A 26,619-nucleotide genomic window follows, 5' to 3' on the forward strand; every position below is an offset into this window, starting at 1 on the left:
CAAAAAGAACACAGAACCTTTTGCAGCTGCCAGTGGAGACCAGGGTTTCTTCTGGTTCCAGTTCTGCCCCAGAGAGGCTAGTCCCGCCATCTCTCAGCAGCATGTGGGGCCTGGCAGACTGCTGGCCAGGGGCTGTATCTGATCCTGGGTGCTGCCCTCAAGGCAGCAGAACCCACCTCAGTATCTGGTCATATATTGCCTCCCAAATGAGCAAGAACTCGAGTCTGCTACAACAAAAGAAACTTTATTTAAAAATACTTCTTTTACAGACATGGGTGCTTGAAAAGCTCTTTAGTTAACTGTGTATGGAAATGAAAAAAAATTAATAAATAACATTAGTATAACAGACCTCTAAACATTAATACATTGGCAAAACAATGGACTTAAAATGAAAATGAATCTTAAAGCTCTGCTATTCTCTGTAAGAATATTTACCTTCTGTTTTTTCTTGTTCTTTACAGGTGAGGATGATTAAATACTGCTAATAGAATTTTTTTATATTAATGACACATTTTTAAAATAGTCCACAAAAATCTTACCTAAGTGTCTGTTTTGTTTTCTTAACACTGATATACAAATTGGGACTCTTCATTCTAGAGAAAACATCAAGTTCTCTCCAGCCCCACCCAGGTCAAGAATTTCAAAATCTTGAATAAGGAGGATTTTATAAAGAATTGTTTCTATCTCCCAATTCTTTATTAGTTAAAGGCAGGGAAGAATTGAGGAAACAATAAGATAAGTAAAATGTCACTATATAGAAAACTTCCTCCTGCTGAAACCTATTATGATAATAATACCGACAGGCTTCTGATACATATTCCTTGCTGCCCTTCTCTGGGGAAAAGCAGACCTTGTAGAGGGCACTAGCTACTTAATGCTTTTAAGTTTAAAGACTTCAAATGAAAGGAAAGCCAAGTCTGAGGAAGAAGCAGGAGGTCTAGGCTGGCTCAGGATCCAGCAAAAAAGAAAAAAAAAAAAAAAAAGAACTGCCTCCCCCTTTCAGGAGAGTCCACCCTATACTTCTCCATATGCAACAGGGTCATTGATATGATCAGGGGGCTGGGGCACTTGGAATGGTCCAGAGTATATCTGGAAATTGTGGAACATTTTGTCTCTTGCAAGAGACAAAGCATTCAATCTGATAACTAAGCTGCTGATTGGAACCAAACAAATGATCCCAAGTACAATGCTGCTGTCTTCCAAAAAAGCCTCATGATAGAGCAAAAGGACCACAAGCATACTGTATCTTGTGTGCCACATCTCCAGCCACAGAGAGACTCTTCCTATTCCCTGGACTCTAGGGCTAAGGATACTCAAGGTAGAGGAGCTCAGACTCGGGCATTTCCATATTAAGTCCTAAAATGCAGCCTTGGATACAGTGCTGCCTTAGAAAGGCACAAAACGTTTGGCTTTTTTTTTTTTTTTTCAGTGTGCTAAAAATTGTTTTGAATAAAGGAAAAAGATATATAAGGTTAAAAATCCCAAGTAGCCACAGCCAGAAAGCAGATGTAGGAGGTACCTCATAGCTGCCATGCCCTGCCACATGTTTCAGCAGGAAATCGGGCTTGTCATTCAAGGCCAAGACACTAAAACAGTACTGAGCAGGGTAGGTCAGGAGCCATCTCCTCTCCACAGGCATTGCACTATAGGCTCCTTCACCCCAACAACAGGACAGGAGAGAGAGGCCATGGGAGAGAACACATGGTCTATAGACTCAAGTAGTTCTCTGCCTCTTCAGTTTCAAGACAGCCATATAAGCATGGCTACCCTCACCCACCATGGGGTCAGAGGTAGGCAGGGAGGAAGAAGTGACACAGGCACCCAGCACTCCCACTTCAGGGCCTGTGCAGGGAGGCAGTGCAAAGCCTGAGGAGCTGCTTGCAGAAGTGCTGAGCAATCATCTTCTCTGGCCTTCCATCCGGTTCAGGGTAGGAAAAAACATGTGCAAGGCAATATGGAGGGTTGCCGCTCACATTCTCTTTTGGGACTGAATCAGGATTACAAAGCCAGGTGATCAGAACTCTGCTGATTTGTTCAGCTGCCAGATCAGGAGATCTGAGGCTGGCTTTCAGCCTTGACTCTGTAAAACACAGGGAGTGGTCAGCCACATTTTTCTCAAACACTATACTAGGGAAAGGGGTGGCAAGATCTCCAAACAGCTGTTAGTCTGTTAGTCAACAGCTGGCTCTTCTGCCTGGGGGCTTTCCATTTGACGCTGAATGAATGTGCAGGGTCTGCTCTCTCCATCCCTATTTCTCCATCTCTTCCTCTTTTACTACTTTCTGGAACCAAGGAATACTGATTCTTCCCTTTGGAACAACCCAGATTTCCTGGGACACTGTGAAGGCACATGGCACTACTGTCCCTCTAATCCTTAATTTAGGAGCCTAGACTAGACTATCAAACACAAAATCTGGTGACCTACCCTTCCATGTGCCTTGATGTATGTCTTTGGATTATTAGGTTACTTCTGTGTATATCAAATGACTCTGGTAGTTTAAAAAAGTTATAAGCAAGGCATATAAAATGCCTTATAATGCAAAACAGGCTCAGGATGGGAAAAACAATAGATCCAGGCAAGATGAAGCATAGTTTAAGGGGGGGGGGGAGCTTTAATATAAAGGAAAGCAATCGGACAGGGAAATACAGACATCCTATCTAAGGAGCTTGCAGTAGAAGCTCTATACTGCACTGTAATCTCTATATCCTGGAAACATCCCAACTCTCACCCATTTTTATTGGCTCCAGCAAAGCAGTTTATGAGGTGCCTAGGAACAACACTGCAGAGCTCCCTCACACAGGACAACAAGGAAGAGGAGAAGAGGAGATGCAAGATAGCCAGGAGCCCACAGGATGGATAGATACTCAACACTAAAACCTGAAGAGTCCACAAATTGAAGGGTAGTAGCTAAGTGGAATCGTGATCTGTTCTCAGTGACATGAAAGAAGGCTGAAGACCTGAGGTTGAAGGGTGGCTAAGAAATGCCACCTAGGAACAGACTAGCATGCCCTCAAGAGGGAGGAAAAAAATCTTGGATGCCAAGACTCATAAGAAGAAGAAAAGTAAGAAATAAAGAAGAAACAAAGACAGTGAGCAGAATTAAAGTGATTCTAAGGATTTGCTCGATGACCCAGACACCTTCTGGTGTCTGTCTTCCCACTCTCCAAAAAGCAGGACAACAGCAGCTTTACCACTGGAGTATAAGTCCCTAGCTCTGATGCTGCTGCCATTTGCCACACCTTCCTGTTCTTCCTGAAGGCCAAATGGTCAGGGATGGACATCTGATCAACATGCTGGGCTGAGTTTATTCTTTCTTAAGAATATGAACTAAGAGGAACTGGGAATCTGTTCGTGGTTGTGGTGATCCCTAGAGCTGGAGGGTCACATGGACTTGAGGACTGGGGTGCCTATTTGGAAGCTATCCATGCAAACAGGCTATGAAGCAGGAGGGACCATGCAAGAATCAACCGTACTTCCTATCCTGGGTTCCATAAAAATATTCTGCATCCTTATCACTGACTTCCTCCTTTCTTTACCTGGAATATTTCTTGTATCCAAAGGATCCATAACCAGGAAAGTTAAAATACAATCTCAACCTGGTTCCACCATCTGCCCTCCTTCATGAATTAAGTGGTTATGTGCATTTCCTAAAGAAAGATTGCTAATGTAGACTAAGATCAAAGTTGTAATAGAAATGTTTTAGGTGAAGTTAGAATACTTTAGATTGAATTTTGAAGTGTTAGGGTTTAGGAGAATAATAAGGTGTTGATACTAAGCTCTGACATCTCTGTGGTTCCCTGCTCTGAAGGAAAGGCTGATACAGAGCACTGAGTCCAGTCTGTACTACTGACTGGCTCTCAGAAGACCACACAATCCACTGAAAATCAGGATCCAAAGACAGGTGCCTCCTATCTCCACCCCTTCAATGACATGGAATTAGCTGCAAAGGCCACTGAAGGATTGGAAAACAAATCCCCAGTAGTAAGGGATGGTAAAAGGTAACAGAAGGTTAAAAGAGAAACCTTCGCAAGAATGGGGATTAGGGACACAAGCAGCTCAGTAAAAAGATCAAAGAAGGCACTAGATTGAAAGGGGGCTGTGGGCAGATCCTTTGCTTAAACATTTAATGCCCTACTATACAACTCTAAGCCAACATACCTCTTAAGCCAAATAGATTCCACTGAAAGACATAACAAAGGTGGGTATCCATGAAACTCAGACCAAGGAATCTCCTCAATATTATAAAAGCTATAGGAAGACAACAGGGATTTCAGGGGAAAGTCTTAGACTGATTTTAACCAGCACAGATCTTTAAGAATAGTTAAGTCTGCATAAAAGCTGTGAATAAAATTGTACAATCTTACTTGGAGGAGATATTTTAGGATCAAATTCAAGTGCTAGACAGCCTGAAGTACAATCCCTCAACATCAGTAAACTACCATGTGGTGGAAGGGAATAACATATAGCTGACATTCCTGGTGCATGCTAATCACCCAAACATTTGCTGAGTGAACAACTGAACTGCTATAACCAGGGCAGTATTCAGTGGACAATGGTCATTTCAGAGTCAAAAAGGCCAACAGCAAAAGCAAAGTATAAGGTCAATAACCTTCTAACTTTCATGACATGAGGTAGGAAAGTATTCTGCATTAACACCACTGCTAATCACCTACAAAAAACACTAGATCTTGTTAAAGGTGTCTTAAAGCTGATCCCTAGTTCGCAAGAAAGTTGTGTTACAAAAATTAATTTGTAAGTTGCTTTTGGGACCATAAAACACATTTTACTTTTCTATAAAGGAAGTAAATATTTTAAGTATAAAGAATAGCAACCCCCCCCCCCCCGCTGTTTTTTATCCACAGAACAGCTAATGATACTAATAGTATCCCACATCTTGGACTCTGGCAATGAGAGTCTGTCTACAAAGAGAACAGAAAAAAAAAAAAAAAAAAAAAGGCAGAATATATAGGGTGGGATTGTGGAGAGAAAGAGAAGACTAGTACAGGAGAACAGCCATCCACAGGTAGAGATCAATATTTAAATAAATATTAACAGATACATGCTGAGATGAGTCTATTATTTAACTAAAGGGAGGTATATTATAGAGTTCACTTAAAACCCTTTCATTTTAGTAGAAGGAACATGGGAGACGCAGCTGGAAAAGTCCAGTCACAGTACCTGGAAGACCCAGCAATGAGGCAGGCTATGTAAAGCAAGTCAGGAAAATGTGGGGAAAACAGGAAATTAGGTTGAATAGAATGGTTTAATTAATTTGATAAAAAGGAAAACATTAAAGTGGGTCTCCTGACCATATTGACTATATGTAATTAGGAGAGGGAAAGGGATGATCTTGCCAACATGGGAAAACTCAAAAGCCTGAGAGGGCAATTTTAGTTAAATTCAGAGCAAGTGCCAAAGAATTAAAAATTACCATATGAATGGAGGATAAGAAATGGTTAATGGTGCCTTATTCAAAAGAAAATGTAAGAAATTCAAGTTTTGAGACTATCTTGAAAACAAGAGCCATGTGAAAACCTTCCTGAAGCTTACCTGGCAATTTCAGGCACAAGCCCACATATGTCCTTAGAACATCCAAAGGATAGGTCCTCATGTAATGGTTCAAAGCCTTCAGGGCCTGCAGATACACACCTGACAAACTAAAACTACCCAAGCCAGTCAACAATGCATGTGCTCCACCAGCAACCTAGACACTCTTTTCAGGGCTGACTTGAAGAGCTACACAGGTGCTCAGGAAAATAAAGGATGAAATGACCCTTAGTCCAGCCAGTATGAACAATAACCTCCACAGAAGATGTGGATACACTGGACAGGCAAAAGAGATGCAGTGACTGCTTGGTTTTCTTGACAGATCTTGACTATGGACAGTATCTGTAGAGAAAGAAGAATTACACCATGGATAGGCCTGGAAACTGTTGTCATTTTTTTCTAGTTCTTTGTCTAGTCCTTCAATATTGAAACAAAATGCAAAATGAATGTTGTCAGTTTTTAGAAGAGGATGGTAGACTACTCTTTGCCACTCAGTGCCCACTTTCCCTACCTCCCTCCACCCCAGAGGAGGGCCTCCTGCACCTGCTGGTGGGCTATGCAAATCAATATGAGGTCCTGTACTAGGTTTGCTCTGCTCCGGAAATATAAATAGTTCAGGGACAAGAGGACAAAAATAAAAGATCTAGAAGTAGCTGGATACCAGGAGAAGAGTTAGTAAAGGTTTCAGTTCTAAAGATGCCAAGAATGGAAAGAAAGCAGGTTTAAGGCGAGCCATTTTTGTCTGAACCTAATGACAAAAGCAAGATTTAGATCCCAAGGAAGGTAATTTATCCAAGAGCAGCCTTGCTTATGACATGGAGGAAGGATACCACCATTAGGGAAGTCAGCAAAAGACTCAGGACAGAGAACTGAACTCAAGGGGCCATAGGGCACTATCCACAGGAACTGAAGAACAGGACTCCCAACTGGATACCTAAGCTTTAAGAAAAACTGAACAAATAAATCCAAATCCTTACTATCTATTTTGTGCATCTAAATAGCATGTGAATGAAGCTTTCTAAAAACTTTGTGGTATTAGGGCCAGAAAATTATCCTGGAAACAAATGTTCTTCCCTTTCCATTAAGTAGAAAGACTCATGACCTATACCAGGACACACACCTGGCACCAAGGCAACGGACTCCCTCAGACTATTTTCTGGGGAGGACATGGAATGTATTTGAAGGCCTCTATCTCAATTAGTCATTATGTAATTAGGATAGTTCAAACATTTTATTTTAACAAATTCAATGTTCCTATAGAAACAGTGCTTTGGAGTGACCAGTGTTAGCTCCTAGTGTCAAACAAAACCATAACAACGTAGCAACAGTACTCTCTCTCCCAACTATCTCTACCAAACACCATCACACGTAATAAGGAACATCCTATAAAAGCTGCTTAGCCTCAAGAAGGCTGGCCACAGCAAGCCTGTGACAATGACAGAAAACCAAGGAGGAGGAGAAAGAAGCTGATAGGGGAAAGAACAGAGCAAGGGGATAGAACAGAGGAAGGGAATTCTAAAAATATGAGCTATGCACATGATAATCTAAGCCAAAGTGGAGTGTTGAAGTTGTAATACACACTAGAGTTGGGGGTAATACCACAGTAGATAGAAGTCTTTAAAAGATTCCTTCCTGAATCTCTTGTGCTAATTCCCCGCCTGGAATTAACACACACAGCAGGATCATCATAATCACAGGACACATACAACCACAGACAGACAGACAGACAGACAGACAGACACACACACACACACACACACACACACACAGTCACATCCTTAACCCAGAAAAGTCTTATGTCCTCCGTTGGGGTTTACAGCACAATACTGTTCTACTACTTTCTGGACTGTTCCCCCAGGTAGGCTACCATGTAATAAAAATCCACTCACTCTCCTGGTGGGGACTGAAGGACACCTTCAAATGCACTCTCAAGACCAATATAATAATAAAACACACTAGCTGCTCCACTTTCATTCCACTGCTTTGAAATCTTGGAACCACAGGTGTGATACCTACAGAGAGGGCAGGACCTCACTGTGAAGTCCCCAAAGAAGCCTCTGCCCTCCTAGGTGCTCCTTAAGTAAGAGCCTGGCTCGTGGGTCCTCTGAAGCCGCTGAAGGGAGGGATGTGCTAGGTGGCCACATGGGCAGGGGAAGAAATAGAAACAAATTCCCGGAGGATGTTTTTGGCCATTTCAATGTTGTTGTGGGCAATGACCAAAGCTTTCTGAATGTCCTGATAGGAGTAACCCTGATTCATGAGGTTCTCAATCTCACTGGAGAGCTGAGGTGAGGAGGCAGCAGGAGGTGTGGCGGTAGCACTGGCACCTTGCTGACAGCTACCCGCTTTTCGTTCAGAGTTGATTCTCCGAGGGAATGGTTTAGGGGGCCGCTCAGGAACTTGGGAACCCTCAGTGAAGTCTAGAAGAAATAGGAAAGAAATATTTGCAAACCTGGGGGAAATCCTCATTTAATGGCAGTAATAATAGTAACAACAATATATTAATATCAAGATATTACTGACCCTTGTTAATTAGGGGCATGTACTCCCCTGTCACAAACCTGGGTTTTAGAGGTTAAAAGGCTCTTGGATCTAGCCACCTCCTTATAGTAAGGGCCACCTTCTAAATATACCATGCACCTGTTTTATCAACAATAACTGTTGCTGTGAGTATGTAACATCTGCATCATGATTTATACTTAGCAATGTTTTCACACACATAATCATCTGGATTTTTAAAAATTGTGAATGGACCAGAGCAGATACTAAACTCCTACAAACAAAAAGGCAGAAATTAGCCTAAGTTGCAGTGAAGATGCCTTAAGCCAGGTTGAGTGGTGATCACCACCTGTTTAGGCAACTGGATGCTGTAGATCTTTTTCACCAGCTGTCCTGAAAGCTCTCTTCAATTTCCAAAGTGACAGCAACTCTGGCTGCTGCCACAGGTGCTGTTGAGCCCCAACAGTCAAGGCTCAATGTGGGCTGGCTCTTGGCTCATTTTGTTTGTGTTCCGGGACAGCATTCCTCCTTCCCAGTGGGCCAGGGCCAGGAAAAAGGAATGTGTGGTCTGAACCATCAAGCTTAATTACTTCTGTCACAGGCCTACTCAGAAGAGCTAGAAACCCTACCTACTCCCAGAATGGGAGGAGCCATATTTTAAGGACAACCTCAAATCTAAGTCTGGCAAAAACTTTAAGAGCCTGATTACTTTCATTTCCTACTTTGCGTTCTAGAACCAGCTTTTCTTCCATTCAGACACAGGATTTATTTAGTCTACCACTACTACTTACTGACTTACTGCCATGAGAGGACATCATCTGTTTCAGTATAAATTAGGAGCTAAACAGCAATTCAGGATAGGCCTAAGGGAGCCTGGAGACTCACTTGTCGAGGGATCACCATCCAGAGACAACCAGCCAAAGGAGGAGCTGGCATTAGAGATGTCTGAGAGAGTTCGGCGGGCCAGCACAACTGGCACAGGTGGCTTAGGGACATCATATCCATCATCCTCATTTTCTGATTCCTCAGGGCCAGTGTTGGTGTGGGCTGTAGCCAAATTCCCTTCACCTGGAGAAAAGTTCATAAAATTATCTTCTTCTGGCATAACTCAACTTCTAACACATTTTAACCCAGAAGCATCTATTCATTCATGCACACACACACATTTACTTCATTTAATAAGTACTCAATGTCTACTGCAGGCTGGACACCAATATGAGACACTATTGAAGGTGACAGAACAAACAAAAAAAATAAAATGTGTACCAATTCTGTAGTTCTGTTGTTGAACCTGTCAAAGGTCACTCTTGTAAGGTTAGAAACTACTGATTCCAAAGACTCAAGTGCAATTTTATAGCAATTCTATCTGCACTTCACCTCAGGAGATCAGCCAAAGGGGTGCTATGTGTGCAGGCTTATTTGAACTTTCAACTTGGTAAGCTAGTTAGCATGGGAATCGAGCATGTATCACCCCCACACACAAAAATTTCATCAATGCAACGGGAATAAAAGAGTCTGCCAGCATTGCAGGACTAGGCCATATAATTCTAATGTCTCTAGGCCTTGGGAGAACGAAAAATCACAAAAGGAACTAGCTGTGTGGAAAGGATATAAAAAAGGGAGGTGACTGCCCCACCTTGTTTTGCCAAATAAGATTACTCAAAATAGCTGGGCACAGTGGTGCCTGCCTATAATCCCAGCAGCTTGGAGACTGAAGCAGGAGGATCGTGAGTTCAAAGCCATGAGACCCTGTCTCTAAATAAAATATAAAATAGGACTGGGGATGTGGTTCAGTGGTCAAGTGCCCCTGAGTTCAATCCCTGGTCCAAAAAAGAAAAAGATTTTAGTAATCTTTAGTAATTTTAGTAATAATTTTCTCTGTAGGTCAAGCTATCTCATTAGTTAAATATTGTAGGTTCATTCCTCTGGCACATCACTGATTTTTTAAGTAGCAGAGAAGCAACTCACCAAAGGTGCTATTCTCGGTGACAGATGGCGCCTGTGACTGAATATTATACATTGCTTCATAGGTACAGCTATCAATCTGCAGGTCACAATCACATACTCTGAACCAGAAGGAAGAAGCAAAATGATCTTTGGAAATAAACGTTACCTGCAACCTATTGAGACTACCCTAGACCCTGATCCTCTAAAGACAACATATTCTCCTTGTACCAAAATAACTAGTAAATGTTTTAAGATCAACTCTTGTTACAAGTTACAGATAATTCGTGTTTTGGAAGTTACTGTGATACTAATGTAAGTGGAACTGTTTATTGCTTCAAGAGATTTTAGGGACCAGATTTATCTTTCTGCTGTTACTTCTGGCTAACAGTACATACTTGCAAGTGAAGCAGGTGAGGGATGTCAACTGAATTATCCACATAAAGGTATCTGACCCTACATGGTTGTTGTGAACTTACCGTGAACTCTGGGTTGCCTCTAAAGGCCGTTTTGGTTCTGGCTTTTGGAGCCCTATTGGCCTAGAAGAGGGAGTCATATATTCTGTGTCCTCCTCATTCTCACCCTGCTCCCCAGGTGGCAGTTTTGGCACAGGAAGAGGTCTGGAAGATAAATTTTTTAAAAAAGAAAAAAGAATCAATAGCTGAAAAAGTTTCCAATATGAAATAAACAGTTTCAAAACAGACACAACTCAAATTTGACAGAACAAATACATGCCATCTAAGAAACTACTGTTTCTACTGGTAAGATAGGAGATTAGCAAAAAGCACACCAAAAACACTATGCTCAAATGACCAAAGGTGTGGCTCTTATGTTTTGAGATGTGTCACATTGAGATAGATACCTAAGTTACGGCCATACCACCAGTTAGTTCCAACCTCCAAATAAGTTCCATTATAGTGTCTCAGTTTTAAAGCTACTACCTTAGTTTTTCTTTCACTGGGTGTGAAATAAGAAATGGCAGGAGGCATTTCTTCACATGCTAGGAATGTAAATCAAATTCTAATTCTAAAGTCTACCCATGGTTTCAAAGAATACATAGCTTGTCCAAATCTTTCTCACATATTACCTTAGAGTATAAATACTTTTTCTCTTCAATATTTGACATAAATAAATCTAAAATAAAAAGAGGAAAAAAAGTAACTTGGTAGTTAACCATCAATTTTGGGACTAGATCCCAAGTTTCTGATTTCAGGGATCTTGGTCTTACATACATAACTTTTTTTTTTTTTTTAAGAGAGAGTGAGAGAGAAGAGAGAGAGAGAGAGAGAGAGAGAGAGAGAGAGAGAGAGAGAGAGAGAGAATTTTTTAATATTTATTTTTTAGTTCTCAGCAGACACAACATCTTTGTTGGTATGTGGTGCTGAGGATTGAACCCGGGCCGCACGCATGCCAGGCGAGCGCGCTACCGCTTGAGCCACATTCCCAGCCCTTTTTTTTTAAACATACATAATTCTTTACCCAGAAGCTTTTGAAACAAAATTGCCATCCTACCCTATGAAAGAAGACAAAACACCAAATTTTGTGTAAGAATCACACACTGCTGGGCACAGTGGCACCCACCTGTAACCCCAGTGACTCGGGAGACTGAGGCCTTAAGCAACTCAGTCAGACTCTGTCTCTAAATAAAATTTAAAAAGGGCTGGGGATGAGGCTCAGTGGTTAAGTGCCCCTGGGTTTAATTCCCAGTACTCCCCTGGCCCCCAAAAAAGAAACAGACACACGTCCAAATTGCCTCTTAGAGTATGAATTTGAGTTTCTCCTCTTTTTCTTTACACTTTTTGTTAGCATATTCTAAATTCTCTACAAAGACTACCTCTTGCATTTATTTGTCCCTCTTTATTTAATGTTTAATTTTCCAATCAAATCTCATGTGAGATTTTTTCTTATGTCTACCTACCACTTTTATTGTTGAAAAACTTCCCTTACATATGCCCCGTAAAACTTCCCTTACGTATGCCTCGCAAATATTCTCTTAAGATTTATGCAATGCATGCTGAAGACTTAAGCAGAAGTGTGCTAGTATCTACAATTTGCTTTGAAATACACAAACAACCAAGAGAGAGCAATGGATGAAACACAGATAATGTGATAAAGGAAAAAAAAAACAACTAAAATTTGAATTCGGGTGGTGGGTTCAGTCTAGGATTCTTTCACTTTTACTCTGTTTGTAATTTTTTTTTTCCTTTTTTTTGGGTGGTACTAGGGATTGAACCCAGGGGCACTAAACCACCGAGCCACATCCCTATCACCCCTCCTTTTATCCCTTGATTTTAAGACAGGGTCTCCCTAAGTTGCTTAAGGACTAAGTTGCTGAGGCTAGCTTTGAACTTGTGATCCTCCTGCCTCAGCCTCCTGAGCAGCTGGGATTACAGGCATGCACCACCACGCCTAGCTCAGTTCGTAATTTTTTTTTTTTTTTTTTTTTTTTTTTTAAAGAGAGAGTGAGAGAGGAGAGAGAGAGAGGAGAGAGAGAGAATTTTTAATATTTATTTTTTTAGTTCTCGGCGGACACAACATCTTTGTTGGTATGTGGTGCTGAGGATCGAACCCGGGCCGCACGCATGCCAGGCGAGCGTGCTACCGCTTGAGCCACATCCCCAGCCCCAGTTCGTAATTTTTAACAAGTGGAAAAGACCAAGTGTCAGCAAAAGTGTAAGGAAATGAATGAGTATATATAGCTGTAGAAACAAGTTGTTACAACTTTTCTGTAGTATGATTCAACAAAAGCACTTCATCACATGTGCATCCTGGGTCTCAGAAATTCCACTTCTAAGAGTTTTCCCTTGGGAAGCAATCAAGAACACTCATGACAGCATTACCTATAACACGGGGCGGGGGTGGTGGTGGTGGTACAACCTACATATCCAATAATAGCGCACTGAATAAGTAGACTTTGACCCACACAGAGAGTAAGAGAGCTGGTGCCAATTGTTGGCTCTTGGGGCCTTTAGAGGTTTTACTCAGGACCTAAGAGGCTACAGCCTACTTCTGCTTCCACTACCATAGACCTATCCTTATCTTACAAATCAGGGTTCCCCTAGAGTCAGTCATACTGCTTGACAATAATCTAAAATAATCAACATAGAAGAAGAATATGTAATGACATGCAAAAATGTTCAAATATGTCTATCGAAAGCCAGCCTCAATGATGATGCCATACACATACGAATAACAAAGAACATATATCAAATTGTGAATAATTACTATTTGACTCTAGGTAGTAAGATTACAGATAACTCTTATTCCTTCAGTATTGCTTATCTATGTTTTCTAAAATAACAAAAAAGAAGTCCCATTAAGAGAGCTATCCAAAAATACTTTAGGGCTGCGGTGTAGAGCCCAGTGGCAGAGCGCTTGCCTAGCATGCAAAAGACCCTGGGTTCTACCCCTAGCACCCCTTCCTCCCATCTCTTTGATGAAGTCCATAAAAGTATAAAATGTATTTTCTTGTCACAAAGTATTTTGGCAATATATACTTTTAAAAAAAGTACTGGAGAGCAACTAGGAAACCAGAACTTTAGAGACCAAGATTCAAGAAGAATACAGGGCTGGGGTTGTGGCTCAGTGGCAGAGCGCTTGCCTAACACATATGAGGCACTGGGTTTGATCCTCAGCACCACATAAAAATAAATAAAATACAGGTATGTGTCCATCTGCAACTAAAAAAAAAACCATCAAAGACGATGCCAATTACGATTCGATGACAACGATGATGATGACACTGAAGCAAGCCTCAAATTTGGAGTTCCGAATTTGGGATTTGAAGTAGATCTCAATGGATTAGGGAGAGAGACTGGAATTTTGAGGTGTCATGACAACCAAGATGTGGGGAGCCAAAAATCCTCAGTGTGGCTCAGCTGTAGAGCACTTGCCTAACACATGTGAGGCACTGGGTTCGATCCTCAGCACTGCATAAAAATAAAATAAAAGCATTGTGTCCATCTACAACTTAAAAAAAAAAAAATCCTAGGGAAGGAAACAGCAAAGAAGTAGGCCTAAAATTCTGCCTGTAATTTCCAAAAGCTATTACTAATCCCTAAACTCTTCATGCATGGGGCTAGATTCTGAGAAATCAAGCGGGTAGTCGTGAGCAACTGAAGAGCCAAGCAGTTACTGTGGTCGTCTTGCTAATCTCTAGAGTCAGAGCTACAGTTATCAGATACAGCCTTTAAAATAATTATAATTCATATGTTCAAGAAACAAGATAATAAAGAATTTTGTTAGAAAACTGGAATCAATAAATTTTTAAAAATCACATGGAAACACTAGAACTTAAACACAATAAAAATTTAATGGTTGTATTTAGAGCAGATTAGAAACAGCAGAAGAGAACATTCAGGAACTGGAATGTAGTAAAAACCATTCAGATTAATGTAAAGAGAAAAGAGAATGGAAAATATGCAAGCAAGCCTATAATGAGCGGTAGAAGACAGTGAAAGAATCTGATGATGTTCAAGAAATTAGAGGCCCAGATAAAGAAAGATTACAAAGTTCAATCTGTTTTAAGAAATATTGGCTGAGAGATAGGTGTGCTGGTACAGGCCTATAATCTCAGCTACTCAGAAGGCTGAGGCAGGAGGATTGCAAGATCAAGGCCAGTCTCAGCAATAGAGTGAGACCCTGTCATAATTTTTTTTTTAAATGTAAAAATGGAACTCAGTGGTAAAGCACCCCCTGGGTTCAATCCCCAGTTCTACCAAAAAGAATAAAAAATAAGGTAAAGTTGGGTGTGGTGGCATGTGTTGAAAACCCAGCTTATGCAGAAGGCTACAAGTTTGAGGCCAGCCTGGGAAACTCAGGAAGATGTTGTCTCAAAATAAAACATAAAAAGGGCTGGGCATATATAGCTCTGTGGTAGAGCACCATGGGTTTAATACTCAGTACAGGGGGAGGGGGTGCAATGAAGATATTTTCAGTCAAACAAAATTTGAATCAACTGATAGAAGAGCACTAAACACACAATCACACACGTAAGCACACACACACACTAAAGAACGTTTTTTAGGGAGATGGAAAGCATTCAGAGAACAGCAGGAACAAGTAAGGAGCACTGTAGGATAAATCCAAGAGAAATTTAAATGTCCAGAAGTATCAGGAGACACTGATTTAAAGCATATTCTAATAAATCAAGAGTACATGTTGGTCCGGAACAAGACAGGGATACCCTCTATCTCCACTTCTATTCAATATAGTTCTCGAAACACTGGCCAGAGCAATTAGACAGACGAAAGAAATTAAAGGCATAAAAATTGGAAAAGAAGAACTTAAATTATCACTATTTGCAGATGACATGATTCTATACCTAGAAGACCCAAAAGGGTCTACAAAGAAACTACTAGAACTAATAAATGAATTCAGCAAAGTGGCAGGATATAAAATCAACACGCATAAATCAAAGGCATTTCTGTATATCAGCGACAAAACTTCTGAAACGGAAATGAGGAAAAACACTCCATTCACAATATCCTCAAAAAAAATAAAATACTTGGGAATCAACCTAACAAAAGAGGTGAAAGATCTATACAATGAAAACTACAGAACCCTAAAGAGAGAAGTAGATGAAGATCTTAGAAGATGAAAAAATATACCCTGTTCATGGATAGGCAGAACTAACATCATCAAAATGGCGATATTACCAAAAGTTCTCTACAGGTTTAATGCAATGCCAATCAAAATCCCAACAGCATTTCTTGTAGAAATTGATAAAGCAATCATGAAATTCATATGGAAAAATAAAAGACCCAGAATAGCAAAAGCAATTCTAAACAGGAAGTGTGAATCAGGTGGTATATCGATACCAGATTTCAAACTATATTACAGAGCAATAGTGACAAAAACAGCATGGTACTGGTACCAAAACAGGCGGGTGGACCAATGGTTTAGAATAGAGGATACAGAGACTAATCCACAAAGTTACAACTATCTTATATTTGATAAAGGGGCTAAAAGCATGCAATGGAGGAAGGATAGCATCTTCAACAAATGGTGTTGGGAAAACTGGAAATCCATATGCAACAAAATGAAACTGAATCCCTTTCAGTTTGGATCAAGGAGCTTGATATCAAACCAGAGACTCTGCGTCTGATAGAAGAAAAAGTTGGCTCTGATCTACAGATTGTGGGGTTGGGCTCCAAATTCCTTAATAGGACACCCATAGCACAAGAGTTAACAACAAGAATCAACAAATGGGACTTAATTAAACTTAAAAGTTTTTTCTCAGCAAGAGAAATAATAAGAGAGGTAAATAGGGAGCCTACATCCTGGGAATAAATTTTTACTCCTCACACTTCAGATAGAGCCCTAATATCCAGAGTATACAAAGAACTCAAAAAATTAAACAATAAGATAACAAATAACCCAATCAACAAATGGGCCAAGGACCTGAACAGACACTTCTCAGAGGAGGATATACAATCAATCAACAAGTACATGAAAAAATGCTCACCATCTCTAGCAGTCAGAGAAATGCAAATCAAAACCACCCTAAGATACCATTTCACTCCAGTAAGATTGGCAGCCACTATGAAGCCAAACAACAATAAGTGCTGGCGAGGATGTGGAGAAAAGAACCCCCAATTTGTACATTGCTGGTGGGACTGCAAATTGGTGCGGCCAATTTGGAAAGCAGTTTGGAGATTCCTGGGAAAGCTGGGAATGGAACCACCATTTGACCCTGCTATTGCCCTTCTCGGACTATTCCCTGAAGACCTTAAAAGAGCATGCTACAGGGATACTGCCACATCGATGTTCATAGCAGCACAATTCACAATTGCTAGACTGTGGAACCAACCCAGATGCCCCTCAATAGATGAATGGATAAAAAAAATGTGGCATCTATACACAATGGAGTACTATGCAGCAATAAAAAATGACAAAATCATAGAATTTGCAGGGAAATGGACGGCACTAGAGCAGATTATGCTTAGTGAAGCTAGCCAATCCCTAAAAAACAAATACCAAATGTCTTCTTTGATATAATGAGAGCAAATACGAACAGAGCAGAGAGGAAGAGTAGGAAGAAAAGAGTAACATTAATCAGTGACATGAGATGGGAGGGAAAGGGAGAGAAGAGGAAAATTGCATGGAAATAAAGGGAGACCCTCATTGCTATACAAAATTACATATAAGAGGTTGTGAGGGGAATGGGAAAATAAACAAGGAGAGAAATGAATTACAGTAGATGGGGTAGAGAGAGAAGATGGGAGGGGAGGGGAGGGGAGGGGAGGGGATTATGTAAAATTGTGGATGTGTAACCGATGTGATTCTGCAATCTGCATTTGGGGTAAAATTGGGGGTTCATAACCCACTTCAATCTAATGTATGAAGTATGATATGTCAAGAGCTTTGTAATGTTGTGAACAACCAAAAAAAAAAAAAAAAAAGAGTACATGTTGGAAACTCTAGGATAACTTTTTTTTTTTTTTTTTTTTTTTTTGTATCAAGGACTGAACTCAGGAATGCTTACCACTGAGCTATATCTTTAGCCCTTTTCATTTTTATTGTGAGACAGGGTTTCACTAAATTGGTCAGGCTAGCCTCAAACTTGTGATCATCCTGCTTCAGCCTCCCAAGTTGTTGGGATTACAGGTGTATACCACCACGCCCAGCTCTCCAGAATAAATATTAAAAGAATAACCGAAGGGATGAAATGGCTAAGAAAAAACCTTTAATACAAAAGAAAGTAAAAAAAAGACGAAAAAAGGAACCAAGAAAAGATTAGAAAAATGGGGAGAAGAGTAAGAACAAATATTCTGATTACATCAAGATCAAAAATGCCAGACTGGATTTAAGGGACGAAAACCCCAAAATATACTGCTTGCAGGAAACATACCTTAAAGGTCATAGAAAAATTGAAAGTAAAAGAGTAGAGAAAGGTCATAGAAATACTAACTAAAAGACAGCTGATGTAAGCCATTTTAATTAAGAAAAAGCAAACTTAAGACAAGCAAGAAACAGAACTACTGAGTAAACAATAGATTTAAGGATAATAAAAATGCTCACCATTTACTATAAATAATTTTAAATTTCTATTATTACACAAACTAAATACACATGTAATAAAAAAGGACAGAATTAAAAGGAACAAAGAGAAATTCACAATTATAGAGGAGAATTTAACAAACTCATTTCAGTTATCTGAAAATATAGAATAGGTAGATTGTTAAAAATCTGAGTAATAAAAGATTTGATCACAACTTCACTAACATGTACAGAATGCTATACCCAACAACTGCAGAATATACAATCTTATGAGATAAAGGTGACACATATTACTGGATCTTACCACAAACTAGTCAATAAAGAAGATGGTCTCTAACCACATTAGAATGAAGCCAGAAAGCAGAACAGAAAAACAGAAAATCTTTAAATATTTGAAAATTCGGTAACACATAAATAACTCAAGAATTATTAACAACAGAAAAATCATATAGTTTGAACTTAAATGAAAATGGAGGTTGGGGTTGAGCATTAGGTGTGATTCTCGGCACCAAATTTAAAGAATAAAGGTCCACCAACAATGAAAAACAAATTTTTAAAAAATAATGAAAATGACATCAAAATTTGTGGAATGCAGCTAAACACTTGTTATGAACTGTATGTTTGTGTCCTTCCCAAAATTCACATGTTCAAGCCCTCATACACAGTACGGTTATATTTGAACATGGAACCTCACCAGAAACTAATCCCAGATTTCCAGCCTCCAGAATTGTGTAGCCATCATTTAAGCTAGAAATAATATTTGTGTAGATAACCAATTTTCTTAAATCTTTTTAGAATTATTTAAACAGTAAATAAATCTCCACTGTTTAAAGCACCCAGTCTTTGGTATTTTGTTATGGCAGCTCAAGCAGAATAACACAGAATCCTGGTAGCACGCTCGCCTGGCATGCGTGCGGCCCGGGTTCGATCCTCAGCACCATATACAAAGATGTTGTGTCCGCCGAAAACTAAAAAATAAATATTAAAAAATTCTCTCTCTCTCTCTCTCTCTTAAAAACAAAAAAACACAGAATCCATTTCATGATGCTAGAAAAACAGTAAATTAAGCCTGAAGAAAGTTGGAAGAATAAGATAAAAGAGCAAAAGCTTGGAACAGTGGCAGATGCCTGTAGTCTTAGCTATTTGGGAGGCTGAGGCAGGAGGATCATTTGAGCTCATGTGTTTAAGACCAGCCTGGACAACATATTGAAACCATATATTTAAAAGAAAAAGAAGAGGTGGGGCATGGTAGTACATGTATGCCTATAAACCCAACTACTTGGGAAGCTAAGGTAGGAAGATCACAACCTCAAGGCCAGCCTGGGCACCTTAGTAGATCTTGTCCCCAAATAAAAAATACAAACTAGGGATGTAGCTCAGTATGCAAAATCCTAGGCTCAATGCCCAGAACTGGAGGGGAAAAAATTAGAAAGTCAGAAAGCAATGAAACAGAAAACCGACACCCAGCAAGAATTTTTTTAAGAAAAATCAACAGAACCAAAATTGCTTCCTTGAAAAGATACATGTGACAAGCCAGCAAGAAAGATCTATAAACACAGTAAAAAGAATAGAAAGACAAATTCCAAAACAAAACATGATGACTTCTACACTGTACAAAGCAATTTTTATTTCCCTTTACACTTTTCTGGATTTTCTACAAACGAATAGTTTAAAAGTACTAACTCCAGTGAATGAAATACAGCTTTAATAAACTTACCTGGCAGCCAGAGAATAAATGGCATTGGCAGAAGAGGAAGGTTTGATTTTGGGGTGTTCACACTCTGGACCTGCTAATGGGCTGTTATTCATACTCTGGAAAGTAAAGAAAAGTGTTGAAAAGAATCTTCTTAGGATAGCTAAGTATGTCCTCTTACTGAACCTTTTCAAAATCACAAGAATGATAATACAAACAGGGACCTCACTAATCAATGCCATGCCTACAGGTTATTACCTCTGACAAAAACATCATTGCTGTCAGGCTTTGAAGAACTTTCAAATGTAAGGGAGAAGGAGACAGATTTCAAAAGAGCCAGAGAAATAGATTGTTTTAATTCTAAAAAGATTTAAGAAAATTGGTTATCTACACAAATATTATTTCTAGCTTAAATGATGGATACACAAACTCAAAATGGTCATTCAGTATTGATACCACCAGAAAGTCACAACTATCCATTCTAATTAGACTGCCAGGCACACAGGTACCATTTAAGTATTACTTGGTTACAAGTATCTTTCCTTACAACCAAGAAATAGTCAAGTGCCAAGACATTTCACAACTCCATCCTTCCCATTTTGTGTGTTCAGATTTCCAAGTACCTAATCACTTCTATCAAATGTCCATCTCAGCTGAGGTGTGTGTGAGGCCCTGGGTTTAATTCTCAGCACCACATAAAAATACATAAATAAAATAAAGGCTCATCAATATCTAAAAAAAAATTTAAAAAAAGGTCCATTTCAAATTCAACATGTCTCGTTACCAGTTCCAAAACGTTAGAGTACACGTGCATGTGATTTCTTGCCTTTTCCACATACTGCTAGCTTCCTGATTTACGCCTATTTCGTGCTCTCTAAAGTCTCCACCTAATCTGGCTGCCATTGTCAGAGACAATGACTATTCCACTTGTTTGCTTGGTACATCTATATTATACTCCTTTATTTAACTTTTTAATACGTATGTATGTATATACATATACACTCACTCACAGTTGTCTGTGGACCTTTATTTTATTTATTTATATGTGGTGCTGAGAATCAAACCCAGTACCTCACACATGCTAGGCAAGCACTCTACCACTGAGCTATAACCTCAGCCTATATCCCTTTATTTTTTAAACATACCCTTTCAAACTCACTTCTTCTCCCTTCATCCTGGAATGGTCTTCCCTCAGGATCACCTTTCTACTGCTCAGTTCTTTGCTAAGAATTATACCCCACCCCATCCTGTACTATCTACCTCCACTCAACTCTCTCTATATAGTCTTCTTTGAGCTGTTCTTTTCCATGGCCCTTATCATTACAAACTTGCTATATATTTTACTCACTTGTTTATTTTATCTTTCTCTGGCCAGAAAATAAATCTGTGAAAGCAAGATCTTTTTTCCCGGGTGCACAAATGAATCAATAAATTACAAATATTCCTCCTCTCCCATCCCCCAGCTCCGAACCCCTTATTGAATGCTTAGACAAAGGATTATTAACCTGTCTTTTTTCTAATCTACTTTGCAACCTACTATTAGATTATTCTCTTTAATCCATCATTTTGGTCACATCATTGCACTAATTTAAACCTTTAAATGTTCTCATTTCCTATGAAATAAATTCAAATTCTCTTGGGAGTATTCAAGACCTTATAATGTAGTGTTATTGCTCCATTCTAGCCCTTTCTCCTGATCCAATATACACTTTCTGCTCTACATATCATTCCACAATATGCCTTAAGCCTTTCTGTTATACTTCTGATCTATCTTGAAACTATATTCAGACCAGATCCTAATACTCCCATGCCTTAGGCATGTATAGTCGGTTTTGCTTGTTCTTTTTTCCTGTAAAAAACTACCAACCCCCTCCCCACCAAAAAACAAAAACAAAAAACAAAAAACAAGAAACAAACAACAACAACAACAACAAAAAACAACTGGCTAGGAGCATTGGTGCATGCCTGTAATCCCAGCAGCTCAAGAGGCTGAGAGCAACCTAGGGAGACCTTGCCTTCAAAACATGCGTACATACATATGGGCTGGGGATATGGCTCAGTGGTGAACATATACATTTCTTGAAAACAGGGATTATGTTTTATTACCTGTTTTCTGTACAAAGCCTATAAAAAAACTTAGATCTATAAAATGATACTCACAGATATTCGTTAACTATATAAAATAAAATAAATAAAACTAGGCTAAATAAAACTAGGGCTCACCATGGAGGTATCCAGACTGAATGTGCTTCCAAGCCTAGGCCCATCTGCTCTGGCCTCCATTTGTGATGGCAAAGAAAATGGAAGTGAGTGCCGGTTGGTTAATTCTCTTCCTGTCCAGGGGTCACTAGGGCTCGGAGTAGCTACTGGTACTTTGGGGATTGGTCGGGGCAGCCATGAGTCCCCAAGGCGGCTAGAGGGGACAGGGGGCAGTTTGTCTCTGGATGGACAGTCGCCTGGTGTACAAGGCAGGGGGCGTCTCTGAGGCCGGGCCTCTGCTCCAACAGAATATGGCCGGTCTGGAGGAGGTGGTGGGGGAAGATCTCGAAGTGTGGGAGGTATTGGCAATGGTTTGTCCTTGTGAAGGGAGCCAGAAACAGCCTGTGGAAGCAAAACAGAAGCAAATCAATCAAAACCCACTAATGCACAATAAAGAATCAGAAAACTATAGAAATAGATAATGCTTTACCTTAGAAGCAGTTCCCAGGCCAGAAGTACTTGAAGGAACAGATACTCGCTGTTGCAGAAGGTCAAGTCGTGGTGGCACTGGGGGAAGGGAAGCTTGTGGAGCCATAGAGAATGGAGAAGGAGGACGTTCCACCTAGAACCATTGAAATTTAACAGTTTAGTCTTTTTCAGGGAACCAAGATGGTAAATATTATGTGACTATGTAATATAATAACCAATGGGGCAGACTTAAGCTTAGGATCACACAAACCTCTCTTTACAACTCAGAAACTTCCTGAGATTCTAACATGTCCAGAACTACTTTTTGTATCACAAGAGGGCACTCTCAATCACAGAAATACCATGCAGACGGCAAAACTACAAGCAAATGCATCTAGAAAGACAGCGCTACAGAAACCTTCCTAGCTTATTAATTTTTAAAAAACTACGATTTTCTATCTCTTAATCCCTGGAGATTAAAACTGGAACCCATATAAAAAGAAAAGGATAGGGCTAGGGGTACAGTACTCAGAGGGAAAGTGTTTGTCTAGCATGTGTGAGGCCCTGGGAACAGGGATACCATATGTACCAGTATACTGTACTATACTATCTACTATATACAGCAGACTACTAGAATTTATATCACAGACAGTCTTACTGAGGGGATTCCTGAAAGCATGGTATGCCTTGGTAGTGACAGGTACAAACTGAAAAGTAGGGGAATAAAAATGAATTATTCCAGGAAAAGCAGAAGGTTGTATAAGAAAGCAAAAGTAATTACAATATAGCATACTAACTGGCACAATAGGGAGCAAAATCATTTAGACACTGAATACTGATTTAGGCAAAACCCTTCAAATAACCTACTCAAACAACTAGAGTAAGTGGTTATGGAGTAGAAAGAGGGACATAATGAGAGATATTATGTCCTTCTCCTCTGTTCATCTGGGGTGAACAGATAATAATCAAGAGAAAGTAATACAAGTATATGGTTCAGAAATGGGGAGACAGGAGTTGGGTACAGTGGTGTGTTGCCTGTAATTCCAGTGACTGAGGAGGTTGAGTCAGGAGGATTTAAATTTCGACGTCAGTTTCAGCAATTTAGTGAGACCCTCAGCAACTCAGCAAGACCATGTCTCAAAAATAAAAAAGGGCTGGGGATGTAACTCAGTGGTAGAGATAACCCAGTTCCACCACACACACACACACACCACAAATTATAACAAACTACCATCAGGATGCGGAGAAACAGGCACTTTCATATTTTCATACATCTTTAGGAATGACTTTGGGACAAACAAATTGGGACAAATTTTAAAAATCTACCCCAAAAGTTAATTACTTTCACTCAAAGATTTTATTCATAAAGTATACAATGAATCACAAGGTACAAAAAATAAAAATATCAACATAACTACCATTCAGTTGAGAAATAAAATACCACTGATTTTATGAAATACCCATGTGCCCCTCCTCTGATTACATCCCTCTCCTCTATCATATAGAGTTTAAATATACATACCTGGTTTTTTTTTTTTTTTTTTTTTTTTTTTTTTTGTGGGAGATGGGAGGTCCTGGAGACTGAACCCAGGAGTATTCTAGTTCTGAGCTATAAATAAATAAAACAAAAAAAGAAGGACTCCCCAGAGAGAGATTTGGAGAGAGATTTTTGCAAAGCTGCCCAGGCTAGCCCTCAAACTTGTGATCCTTCTGCCTCAGGAGCAGCTGAGATTACAAGTGTGTACCAGTGCACCCTGCTCTACACCTTCTTTTATACAGCAGTTCCACTTTTAGAAATTTATCCTACAGACAGATTGCAAAATATGCCAGTATGTAGGAGCCTAGAATCAACATGTCCCTTAAGAAGAGACTGAATTATGGAATAGTCAAATGACAATCCATACATGAGGCTGTTTCTTCTCTATTTGAATTTCTACACAGCTAGGGGGAAAATTTCATTTCTTTTTTCTTCAACAAAAAGGTTATTTACTTAAAGATTATATACCTAACAATTTTGAATAAAGTTCACTGTCTCCCTTGTGTTGAACAGTGTTTCACCTGCCTCTATATTCTATTCCCAAATAAAGTCTTCTACTCTTTAAGAGCCTTGTTCTAGCTTTCTGGTCCTATTCAGCACTTCACAGTAAATTACTTATCTAGACAACAAACACATTGCAAAACTAACATTTGCTAATTGTAAAAAACTGCAAATACTGTATTCCACAAAATTATAGTACTTAGAACTTCTATCCTCAGAAATAACAGTAATTTGGTGTGTAGTCATCCAATTTTTTCCCTATGTTTATGTTACAGTTTAGATATTAAATGTTCCCAAAGAGCTCTTGTGTGAGACAATGCAAGAAATCTTAGAGGTAAATGAGAGTTTTAACCTAATCAATGCTCCTGAGGGGGGATTAAATGGGCATTAACTATAGGCAGGTAAAGTGTGGTTGGAGGAGGTGGGTCATTGGAGGCATTCCTTTGGGGCATATATTTTATCCCTGAAGAGTGGAGCATCTTCCCCCACCCACTCCCCGCTTCCTGGTGTGATGTCTTGAGATGCTTTCCTCTACTACACTCTTCCACCATGATGTTCTGCCCTGCCTGCGCCTCTCCCTCCCTCCCTCCCTTTCTCTCTGTTTCTTGGTAAGATGTCTTGAGCCACTTTTCCTCCACCACATTCTTTTTTTTTTTTTTTTTAAAGAGAGAGGGAGAGAGAGAGAGAATTTTTTAATATTTATTTTTTAGTTTTTGGCGGACACAACATCTTTGTATGTGGTGCTGAGGATCGAACCCAGGCCGCACGCATGCCAGGCGAGCACGCTACCGCTTGAGCCATATCCCCAGTCCCCTCCACCACATTCTTCCACCATGATGGTCTGCCCTGCCTTGGGCCCTGAGGAATTGAAGTCAGCCATCTATGGACTAACACCTCTGAAACCATGAGCCCCAAAATAAACTTCTCCTCTAATTGTGTTCTTGCCAGGTCTTTCAGTCACAATAAAAAAGCTGACTAAAACAGTATATTAAAAAAAATTTATAAGTAAAAATTTTCAGAGGAATGAGATCATATTATACCTAGTATATATAGTTGCCCTCCTCCCTTCTTCTTCGTCTTTTTTTTTTTTTTTTTAAGGTTTATTTAGCTGTGCTGGGGATGGAACTCAAGGCTTTTCACATTCTAGGCAAGTGCTAACACTGAGCTACATCACAAGTCTATAGGTGCTTTTAAAACTTAATGCATGGGCTGGGGATGTGGCTCAAGCGGTAGCGCGCTCGCCTGGCATGCGTGCGGCCCGGGTTCGATCCTCAGCACCACATACCAAAGATGTTGTGTCCGCCGAGAACTAAAAAATAAATATTAAAATTCTCTCTCTCTCTCTCTCTCTCTCCTCTCTCACTCTCTCTTAAAAAAAAAAAAAAAAAAAAAACTTGATGCACATTAAACAGCTTTCCACTTGAGTAAACTGAACTCATTCTTCAGAGCATTGCATTATATGGTGGGCAGAACAATGATTCCCCTAATCCCCACAACCTGTGAATATATGACCTTAACTTGACAAAAGAAATTTCCTTGATTAAGGATTTGAATGTCAACATGGGAGAAATATCTTAAGTTATCCAGGTGGGCCCAAGCTAAGCCCACAAATCATTATTAAAAGCAGTCCTCAAAAAGGTCTGAAAAAGGGATAAAAGGGCCCCAAAGCCAAGGAATGTGGCTAGACCCTAGAATGTGGCAATGGTTTTCATTAGCTGAAAACCGCCAAAGAACATGGGCTCTTAATCTCATAACTGCAAGAAATTAAACTCAGGCTAAATTGTTAAGGCTGGCTTTGAACTTAGAATCCTCCTGCCTCAGCTTCCTGAGTCACTGGGATTACAGGCATATACTACCATACCCAGCTCAAGTCAAACATTAAATTTTAACAGATATTAAACTGTCAATCAAAAAGATGGAACTAGGGGCTGGGGTTGTGGCTCAGTGGTAGAATGCTTGCCTAGCATGTGTGATGTGCTGGGGTCAATTCTCAGCACCACATACAAATAAAAAGGTCCATCAACAATTAAAAAAATATTTAAAAAAAAGGAGATGAAAGTAACTGTACCCATCTCAATAATAAATGGGAAGGTCTGTTTCTCCACAATGAGTGTTGTTACCAGTCTATAATAATTCCATGAAGAAAAAAGGGCATTTTAATTTCAAATAATACATAAATACACCTCTTTATTTTTTTTGTGGTATCAGGGATTGAACCCAGGGGTGCTT

The 26,619-nt window shown here is 39.7% G+C and overlaps 1 protein-coding gene across 3 annotated transcripts in view; it reads right to left on the reverse strand.

Moving 5' to 3' along the window:
- Window positions 1-225: 225 nt before the first annotated feature.
- CBL (Cbl proto-oncogene) overlaps window positions 226-26,619 on the reverse strand; it is a 101,738-nt gene continuing 75,344 nt past the window's right edge. For all 3 annotated transcript variants that reach the window (XM_081281464.1, XM_081281465.1, XM_081281466.1), the window contains 7 exons: window positions 22,375-22,506; window positions 21,909-22,286; window positions 19,710-19,804; window positions 10,471-10,611; window positions 10,016-10,113; window positions 8,933-9,115; window positions 226-7,968 (listed from right to left, as the gene is read on the reverse strand). In XM_081281464.1, coding sequence (XP_081137590.1) covers window positions 7,679-7,968; window positions 8,933-9,115; window positions 10,016-10,113; window positions 10,471-10,611; window positions 19,710-19,804; window positions 21,909-22,286; window positions 22,375-22,506 — 1,317 coding nt within the window. In that variant the 3' untranslated portion in view covers window positions 226-7,678. The remainder of the gene's footprint in view (window positions 7,969-8,932; window positions 9,116-10,015; window positions 10,114-10,470; window positions 10,612-19,709; window positions 19,805-21,908; window positions 22,287-22,374; window positions 22,507-26,619) is intronic.

This window comes from Spermophilus citellus (genome assembly GCF_964194105.1).
Source record: "Spermophilus citellus genome assembly, chromosome: 2".
Taxonomy (NCBI): Eukaryota; Metazoa; Chordata; class Mammalia; order Rodentia; family Sciuridae; genus Spermophilus; species Spermophilus citellus.